The sequence below is a fragment of the Sinocyclocheilus anshuiensis genome, unplaced genomic scaffold (genome assembly GCF_001515605.1).
Source record: "Sinocyclocheilus anshuiensis isolate Anshui unplaced genomic scaffold, SAMN03320099.WGS_v1.1 scaffold2166, whole genome shotgun sequence".
In the NCBI taxonomy this organism is placed as follows: domain Eukaryota; kingdom Metazoa; phylum Chordata; class Actinopteri; order Cypriniformes; family Cyprinidae; genus Sinocyclocheilus; species Sinocyclocheilus anshuiensis.
The window spans coordinates 1,565,257-1,575,742 of record NW_015557079.1 but is presented as its reverse complement, the minus strand read 5'-3'; the positions used below and the strand labels follow the sequence as shown (position 1 = coordinate 1,575,742).

The 10,486-nt window shown below is 34.1% G+C and overlaps 1 protein-coding gene across 1 annotated transcript in view; it reads right to left on the bottom strand.

Annotated features, from left to right (window-relative positions):
• Positions 1–9,378, bottom strand: part of cfap58 (cilia and flagella associated protein 58) — a 99,346-nt gene extending 89,968 nt beyond the window's left edge. Inside the window, exons 1-8 of the mRNA XM_016471516.1 lie at positions 9,358–9,378; positions 9,158–9,181; positions 7,799–8,059; positions 7,505–7,653; positions 7,162–7,318; positions 6,011–6,205; positions 5,556–5,693; positions 2,951–3,110 (exon numbers count right to left, since the gene is read on the bottom strand). Coding sequence (XP_016327002.1) covers positions 2,951–3,110; positions 5,556–5,693; positions 6,011–6,205; positions 7,162–7,318; positions 7,505–7,653; positions 7,799–8,059; positions 9,158–9,181; positions 9,358–9,378 — 1,105 coding nt within the window. The remainder of the gene's footprint in view (positions 1–2,950; positions 3,111–5,555; positions 5,694–6,010; positions 6,206–7,161; positions 7,319–7,504; positions 7,654–7,798; positions 8,060–9,157; positions 9,182–9,357) is intronic.
• Positions 9,379–10,486: the final 1,108 nt, after the last annotated feature.

Below are 10,486 nucleotides of genomic sequence, written 5' to 3'. Positions count from 1 at the left end.
TAAAATAAAATAAAATAAAATAAAATAAAATAAAATAAAATAAAATAAAATAAAAAAATAAAATAAAATAAAATAAAATAAAAAAATAAAATAAAATAAAATAAAATAAAAAAATAAAATAAAATAAAATAAAATAAAAAAATAAAATAAAATAAAATAAAATAAAAAAATAAAATAAAATAAAATAAAATAAAAAAATAAAATAAAATAAAATAAAATAAAAAAATAAAATAAAATAAAATAAAATAAAAAAATAAAAATTAAAAATAAAATAAAATAAAATAAAATAAAATAAAATAAAATAAAATAAAATAAAATAAAATATCAGTACTGCATAAATATGTTAAATAATATATAAATATAGCCTATAACAAATGTTAGGCTAAACGTTAAGCATTGTATCAGTATGGGGTGGTATTAGGTGATACATTTAAGTGACACATTTGCCTTTGAAGTGCACAACAATAGGATTGGTAAGCTTTTCCTGGCTTTTAAAATTTGATAGACCCATTTATTTTTGCTGTCCTATGCACAATTATACGGTTAGATGCATTTTATTATCTGCGTTATTTTGTCCCTTTGCCCCTACACAACATATTTTAGAACAGACCTGCGACCCATTTTTGGGTCATAACCCACTGATTTACAACATGATCCCGCATGATCCTGTAAACATTGCTTTTCAAGCTGATTTTGATAGTTAATGCTATTTCGCTCCATTCATTTCCCCTTTTTATTGTTTCGTTATATCACCCTTGTTCAACTTTACAAAGCACAAATAAACAAAGCGTTTTATGCCTCCAGATAAGCAGTCTAAGCTCTGAACATGAATTAGACACAGAGGCTATGGTCACTTTATCACCCCAGAGTCCAATGTTTCATTTCCCTAAAGACTCTGGAACTGGTGCACACACACACAGGGCCTTTAGGGGTGTGCAAGGAAATATTTTTAATTGAACTATAAATTAACAGGTTTGACATGAGCTACTGTGTCACACATGAAAATGCTTTCTTGACAAATAAAATCAAGCTTTATGTGAGTGTGATGTAAGTGTTTTTAAGGCTACAATGTAACAGACATATATCACACTTGTCTCTGTGACAGCCATAGGTCCTCTAAACAACATAAAAGAGTCAGGTGCCCAAGGTTTTTTTAGCCAATCGAAAACACTCTTTGGTTCTTAATCATTGTGTGACTTTGTGATTGGGCGGGATTTTGGATTGAAGGCATGAGATTGGCTTGGCCTGGCAGAATTTAGCAAAACATGAAATCCCAGCCTTCAAGACCTTGCCTCAGTGTCAGCTAATGATAATTTTATTACCAACACTTCTGTCACAAATACCTGTGCCTAGTTTCATAATTAGCACAAGAGTTAATTAGTAGCCTGTATCATTCAAATTAGCAAAAATACACAATTAATTACAGGTGGACGCCCTGAGAAGATATAATGATAATTAGACATGATTTAAAAGTGAAACTATCAATTAATCCCAATTTTTATGAAGCTTGCACTACCACGCAGATCTGAAATGTCTAAATATTCTCTGAAACAGAATGTTTGTTGAGTCCCTCAGTTGTCCTCACTGTGAAAAGATGGATCTCAAAATCCTACAGTCATTGTTGGAAAGGGTTCAAACAGAATGTTCAAACCCTTTCCAACCCTTTCCAGAATGTTACACAAAAATGCTGGAAAACCAAAGAATTTGTGGGACTTGAAGGATTTTTCTGAAGAACAGCAGGCAGTTTAACTGTTCAGGACAAACAAGGGACTCATGAACAACTATAACTAAACAAAAAAAAAAACAGCTGTGGATCATTCAGATAACAACACAGTATTAACAATCAAGGGGATGTAAACTTTTGAACTGGGGAATGTAAACTTTTGACCTCAACTATATATATATATATATATTTTTTATTTTTATTTTTTTTTTTATTTATCATCTGATAGTTACATATTTAAAAATAAATTGCCCATTGAAAGAGACAATGAAACTATAATTTATCTTACCAAAAACCAATCAGCAGGGAAGAACAGGAGACAAACAGGACAGTATGTGCCAGTGGAAATGAAAATCAGACATGTGGAGAGCAGAGGAAAGAGGTCAAATTAAAAAAAAATTGAACTACATGTATTCATTGTTTGAATGCAATTACTCTCAACTCTATCTTCCTTCAAAACGTATTACCTTTGTTTAGGAAAAAAAAAGAAAGAGAACAAAGAAAGGAAGATGATGGCTTTTGAACAGATGTGGAAAAGAGGTCTTAACTCAAGTCTTCTTGATAATGTTAGTCAAGGTTTCTTTCTCTGAAAACATCGTAATTTAGTTTTAAATTGTCCATTTTGCAGCCTCTCTTTGTGCAGGTTGTCACCCCAGTCAAAGCTGCCCAAATATACTATTTTATTTGATGAACCAAGCAGCGAAAGAGAAATATTGTGAAATATTACTACAATTCAAAAAAAACTTTTCTATTTTAATATATTGTAAACTATAATTTATTCCTGTGATGACAAAGCTGTGTTTTCAGCAGCCATTCCAGCCTTCAGTGTCACATGATCATTCAGAAATCATTCTAATATGAGGATTTGTTGCTCAAGTGTGATACGTTAAGACCAGTATGATTTCAGAATGTCTTATTTCTTAGCTTGGCTGTATGAAAACAAAAAGCATCACAAGTTCTGCTGTCCATGATATGACTCGTTTAAATAAATTAGACCCTGCATGGAAAGCAATAATGTAGGCTGGACTGTACAGTACCAGTACAGTGGTAAAGATCTGAAAAGAGCTGTGGAATTGCAAAGAATTCAAATAAATGTATAACTATGCTATATGACTGTGGAAATTCATTTTACTACAGTGGCATTTTATATTCATACAGATTTAAATAATACATTTATGCTGTAGAGTTCAACTGTGGGTAAGTGTGTGTGCGTGTGTATGTTCTTGCCTCTATCCAGTCCAGTAATCTGATTCTTCAGTGTTTCTCTCTGATTCTCCACCTCCACTTTCTGTTCCTCCATCTGTCTGAGTCTCCTCTGCACTCCTTCTCTCATTTTGGTAAGTTTAGTGATCTCCTGTTTCAGCTGGGTTACTTCCTCTTCTTTCATCTGAACCACACAGGACATGAGCCATTAGTGTGTGTACATGTGAAGCCCAAACTAGTTATCACTAGTTAAAAGCAATCAGGTTCATGCAGAAAACCTGTAAAAACTCAAATATATACACTACCATTCAAAAGTTTGGGGTCCGTAAAATGTTTAATGTTTTTGAAAAAAAAGTCTCTCATGGCTGCATTTATTTGATCAAAAATACAGTAAAAACAGTAATATTTAAAATAACTTTTTCTATTTATTACATGTAATTTATAACATTTTCGATTTTAAAATGTAATTTATTCCTGTGACACAAAGCTGAATTTTCAGCAGCCATTTCTCCAGTCTTTAGTGTCACAGAAAACTCTTTACTGACACTTTTGTTTTGAACAATTTAATGAATCCAGGTTGGAAAAAAAAGAATTAATTATTTATTTATTTATTTTAATAAAAAAATACTGACCTTAAACTTTGAATGGTAGTGTACATTAAATACGTAATTTTTACATGCTATTTTACACTTATGCTTCTGTGGGCTTAGAGTGTGCATTGTGGATTGTGTTTATATCATCACTGTGAATTGAATAACTGACTGATTGACTAATATAAATGCCAATAGATACACAAGATGATAATTGCCAGAGTATAAGCTGAGCACATGTACATGTATTAGGAGCAAGAATGCTCTAGGATGCTAAAACTGTTCCCCCTTGTGGCCAGCATGAGGTTTGCGATCATTCCTCATTCACACCGACTCACAGGGCGAGCTGGGAGTGCCAACACTACAAACAGGGTGCAGTAAATTAGAAATGGGAATCTAGTTTGCACAGTGTTGCGCAGGTTGACTTTGCCTCTCTCTCAAGAGTGCTGCAGATAATGAAGATAGAAAGAAAGCCTCACGTGTGCAGTCAGTCTGTGTGAAACAGAATTAGTCTTTTTGTTCCCTTATTGGTCAATAATACTACATTACAAAAGATGTGCCTACACTCTTAAAAATAAAGGTGCTTCACGATGCCATAGAAGAACCTTTCTGTCTAAATGGTTCCATAAAGAACCTTTAACATCTGAAGAACCTTTCTGTTTCACAAAAGGTTCTTTGTGGTGAAAGAAGGTTCTTCAGATTATAAAAAGGTAAGAAAGAGATGGTTCTTTAAAGAACCTATGACTGAATGGTTCTTTGTGGAACCAAAAATGGTTCTTCTATGGCATCGCTTGAAGAACCTTTTGAAGCACCTTTATTTTTAAGAGTGTATATTAAACTGAATGCCTAACAATACAACTTCAGCATATCCTGCAGAGAGGTGCATTCATCCCAATTATCTCCCATCAGACTCAAGCCACTAGAATACAAGCCAGAACAAAGAGAATACAGGGCATTTCATTAAATGTAACATTTGCTGTATTAACTCCAACAGTGACTCAGTTGGAAGCCTGACGGAAGTTTCGAGCAGGAAAGATCCATCACTAGTCTGACGGGAGAGGAAGAGGAACGGAAACCTTCGTCCTCTAGAGCTCTAATTATATAAGAGCGAGACGATTTTGTCAGATTTAAAGAGGGCAGCTCCATAAATCTGTAGGTTTGTGTGTGTGCACCTACAGTTGGATGTCTAGAACTGATTGCCAAGTACTGTGGGGTAGAGGTTTGTACATTCCTCTCTAGGAATGAGGTGAAGTACTAGTTTTTTTTTTTTGCTTACACACAAAATCTTTACTTGCCACACAATTTCTGAAACCTGACACTCAAAGACCAGAAACACACACCAAATCTGCAGAACCATACACTAATTCTTAGCTTTTGACTCAGTTTTCAATTTCATAGAACACTTTTTGCAAAGCACAACACACAATTCTCTATGTAGCACACAAAAATCGAACAGGAATTCATATCATGGCAAAGGTGTTTGCAAATGTTTGCTTTTGAGATGTGTTTGTGATATTTTGAATGCAGTGCTTCATTTTGCAGGAGATGTGAGGCATTTTGCATTTTGAGTGTGCAATTCTTGGATTTGTGTGTAAAGTTTTGAAAATGTAAGTAGTTGAAAAAAACTGTATAAGGATACTGTAGTAATAAAATTGTCCCCAGACTTTAGAAATTCTGGCCTCAAATGTAAAATGCAAAACATATACACAAGTCTATGTAATTAAAATGTAAAAATACCTGCATTATCTGGAACCAATCAATGATCTCCACTAGGAAAAATAGATGAATAAATTCTAAATAATGCTGTAATGAAAACCTAAAACTGCAAAATCCCATTTTGGGGCATCTTCATTTGGAAAACAAATCAATTAATAACAAATATATAAATAGTTTTTAAAAATGAAAAGTATATAAAATATCAAATGTTTAGATGTTAGTTTATATTTCTTATAATTAGTCCATAGTATGCCCTCATTTAGTTAACTAATTAAAGATGTGTCTGTTTGTTTGTGTGTGTGTGTGTGCGTGTGTGTGTGTACCTTCAGGTCCAATGCTCGCTGTTGGTTCTGTTGGGAGAGTTGCTCTAGGCTGATGCCGTTTTGTTCATTATCCTGCAGGATTTTATTGTTTCGATGTTGGAGTTGTTCCATTTCTTTACTGGTTTTCTCATTTATAATCTGTCAGAAAGAATACAAATTACTTTCACAAGTTCTGCATGTGTGTGTACAATTTTTCCCAACCTAGCTATTCTGTATGACAAAATAGTTGAAAAATGTCTTTAGATATTAGCTAAATTTGACAAACCCTCCCTCTAGAGAGATTCTCAATACAGAAACGCACAACTTTTGTAACTTTTACATAAAGTTAGTGTTTAATCCAGAAAGTTTTCTGTTAGGGTTATGGCAGTTCAAATGAACTAAGATGCCCTACCATTCACTTTCATGATACTTTATATCACTTCTTCGCCCACTGACCCTAGATCAGAGTTCCTTACTTTGTGTTCCTGGAGCTGTTGTTCCAGTTTCTGCTGATCATCCTGCAGACGCTGACTCTGCTGAGTCAGTGATTTAATCTCAGATTGTTTGGACTCCAGGTCAGTTTGAAGCTGCTTCACTTCTTTTTCCAACTTCTCCTTCCTCCTGGTTTCCCGATGAATCTCATTCTGACGCATCTGGATGTCCTGCTGGAGCTGCAAGAGAGACAGTTTTGTTCCAAATGGCATAAATTATACCTACAATGGGCACTATCTATCTATCTATCTATCTATCTAGCTATCTATCCATCCATCCATCTATCTATCTGTCTAACTAACAGCAGCCAGTGTGTGCAAATGACCATTACTTTCAACCCTTCCACTGCTTTAACTTTTGGAGGCACTTCTAAATAGAATACATTCAGAGTTTAAAGTGGTTTGTCAGACCTCTTATTGATTTTCTTACTGTGCTATGCACAGTAAACACTTTAAGCTAGTTTATTTTGCCAGGGAGGTGACAGAGGAATCAAATCTGTCCAAATTTACAATTTTAAGTGCCACATTCACAGGGTTTATGTTCCATTTCTCACAACATACAAAGATACAAGAACTACTAGAAATTCCTATGCGTCTGAGGAGTAAAAATCACCACACACCATATTTCAAATATTGATTTGCTGACACAGATGCACATTTGAGACAAAAATGCTTTCATTTATCCTGAAACGTTTTCAAAACTGGAGTTAAGCACTGCTGATATTGATGCCTGATATAAAATGAGCCAATTATATTTTTGAATTCATGTTTTTGCATGTTCTTGTACTTGCGTATGTACTCTGCACACTCACATAAAGTTATCACAACACCCACACTCTTAAAAATAAAAAAGCTGCTTCAAAAGGTTCTTCACAGCAGTGCCAGAAGAACTATAGGAATTTTTGGTTCCACAAAGAGCCATTCAGTCAAAGGTTCTTTAAAGAACCATCTCTTTCTTACCTTTTTATAATCGGAAGAACCTTCTTTTTGTAACTTCTTAAAGTAACTTTTGTGAAACAGAAAGGTTCTTCAGATGTTAAAGGTTCTTTATGGAACCATTTAGACAAAAAGGTTATTCTATGGCATCATGAAGCACCTTTATTTTTAAGAGTGACAATGTTTTTTTTATGTTATACCTGAGCAATTGTGTCCATCGCTTTGTTCTTCTCAGCCTCTATCTCCTGCTGAGCATCAGTGGCTTTAGTGAGGTTCTCCCGGAGTGTCATCACCTCTGACTGCAGCTTGTCTCTCTGCTTGGTCAGGTCCTCTTTGATCTTTAACAGATCGCCCATGCTAGACAAATTCAAAAAGGTTTATGAACAAGCTCTGCTATTCATCCTCACGAGAACACCTCAAAAAGGTGAAATACATTTTAAAAAAGAAAACCTATCTGTAAGATGAAAGCGTGTAACTGCCTCTATTCTACCAGAATCAAAAGAAAAACAGAATAGACTGAACATAAAGTTGTATATTGTTCACCTGTATTCTTGGCCCTCAGAGACCCCAGCTCCTTTTTCAATGAGCTTGTTGAGACAGGTTATTTCCTCCTTTAATTTCTGGATTGTTTCTTTTGCCTGCAACTCCTTTGCATGTGACGCTTCAACCATTTTCCAAGCCTTGTCAATTTCCTAATCAACAGTACAATAAACAGATAATTTGCTAGGGCAAATAATGTGGCAAAATTAAGTCTAATATGAGGACATCATCTTTACTTCTGAAGACACAATGAGCACAACGTCCATTTTAGAGTGCAGTAATTTCAGGCTAATGTACCATTTTAAGAGAGGTGATTGTGGCTTGATCTTCATCAGCTAGTTTCATGGCTGTGGATACTTTGACGGTGTTGGACATTATCTCTGCGTTTAGCTCCCTGCATTTGGACATCAGTCTCTTTTCGTTCTCGTGGGACTTCCGCAGAGCTTTGGCGATCTTCTCATATTCCACACGGAACTTCTCGAACTTTTCGTCTCCTAATAACTCATTTAAAACCTCCTGGATGTCTTTTTCCAATGCTTCAAAGGTGCTTTCCTCAGTCTGAAAATCAGAAAATGTACAGTAAGTGATATTATAAGATGTTGCCTGATAACTTAGGACCTATACTGACAGTGTAAATGTTGAAGAGAGTCTGAAAGTGTTGAAGAGAATCTGGCAGATTTGTAAAGTCTACAGTAGCACTGCTGATGACATACTGAAATATGTGATCAAACACAAAAAAACTAAGAGGAGGCAGAAGGTGCTGGTTTTAATACAGTTGGAGATTTCACTGCAAAATCACAGAAAAAAATGAAAGGAATCATGCACTGAAGCTTTGTCTAATCCATCTAAATATACAGTTAATTGATTGCGGTCAATCATTCCTTCAAACCATTATTTCAGATCGCTCAGCAATTACACGATTTACAAAAGATTGATGGGGTGAAAAAGCCTAAGGCATCTTTTGGCAGAAAATAAATAATTGGTGAGAAAAAAGTAAAAGAACTGCTGCTTTCAATTTGCAATTTCTGCTCTATAAATAAATAAATGCTTTTATCCTTGTGTTATTAAAAGCATAAATAGCAAATAATGAATACAGTTAAAATGGGACACTTTCTGATAATTTTCCATTATGTTGTTTCAAATAGAATTACAAATATCTGTCCCACTATCTGTATTTAGAAACCATAAACCAAGTTGTTAATGTTTACAACAATGTTGACAATCGTACAACATGTAGCCTACTTCTAAAAAAAAAAAAAATCACTAAAAAATCAAAACTGGTAAAGGCTTATAAAACGAGGTTCCATAAAACGTACATTTTTATTTGTTTGTTTTTTTCGTATTTTATCTTTTAGAATATAAAATACAACTATATTTAGAGTATATTTCAGCTATTTCATCTAGCATAGACTGTAGACTACTTTAAAGACGTGACTCTTCACTTTACCGTAACAACTCGAAATACTGAAATGCTTCAGGATATAGTGTAATGTGATAAATATTGAAGATATTTCACTGGGACCACAGCAAAAATTTAGTGTTTGAAATGCTAATAACTAACTTAGTCATTACTAAATTTTAGCCGTGTCTCATTCTAAGGTCTAGTAGTGGTTATGTCACTCCACACAGTGCGGCAAAAGTGTCAGATCAACATACCTCCATTGTGGTCGTTTGTCGTTCCTCTCTTAAACCCAGCAAGATGTTGTTGTTTTGTATTTAGTGAACTGTAGCACACAGAATATCCGTGTTTTGCTTTAACAACACACACTACTATGTTTTGGTCACCAAGGATACGCGTCCTCGTTGCCTGGCAACCGAGACCCGCTGAGCACTTTGGTTCAACTATTGTGTCTCACGAAATGATTGTGACGGGACATAACGCTCCCAAATATTATGGAGACAATATTATACAGAGATAAGACACTATGAAATGAAGAATAATGAGTAAATAATATATAAGGTCCATCAAAGTTTTTAGTGCATGCATCCTGCTTTGTTTGTCTTGTCCTTTACACTAGGTGGCAGCTTTACACAGTGCAACGCCTTGTGATAAAGAGCAGTGAAAAATATTTATCAGTTCCATTAAACATATGTATAACATAGGGTGAGTTCAGCAAATGTGGGACAAATGATTATTATGACCAACTGCCCTTTAAAAATTGTAATTATATTGTCATTAATAATTGCACAAGGACACTGTCATTCTGGAAGTGTTTTAATTTATCTGACATCATAATAGTGGATCATCACACTTAAACATCTAACAGAATAGAAATCATCTACTTAAAACTTATAAGGATTTTTTTATTTTTTTTTTTATTGAATAATATGTAAGTAAGGATATGTTGTAATACTGGCTGTAAGGTAAAGGTGGACACTTTTTAAAACTGTTCTGATGGATTATGGTCATTAGTCATCAAACTTTTATGAGCTTATATGAAACATTTCGTTTAACAGTTGCAGCCTTGACATTTAGTGAACTTGAACGATGTATTTTTTTGGGGGGGGGGGGACACTTTGCTGAACATTTATGGTCATTTTGACCAAACTAGTTAGGGCTGGTATAACAAACCATCTATTGCATGGACTGAAAAAAAATCCATAAATCATAGACCTGTGTCTAATTAATTGATTGATTGATTGATTGATTGATTGATTGATTGATTGATTGATTGATTGATTGTTTGATTTATTGATTGTATAATTCAAATATATATATGTTTATATATGTTTTAAATGTACAGGTGCATCTCAATAAATTAGAATGTCGTGGAAAAGTTCATTTATTTCAGTAATTCAACTCAAATTGTGAAACTCGTGTATTAAATAAATTCAATGCACACAGACTGAAGTAGTTTAAGTCTTTGGTTCTTTTAATTGTGATGATTTTGGCTCACATTTAACAAAAGCCCACCAATTCACTATCTCAACAAATTAGAATACTTCATAAGACCAATAAAAAAACATTTTTAGTGAATTGTTGGC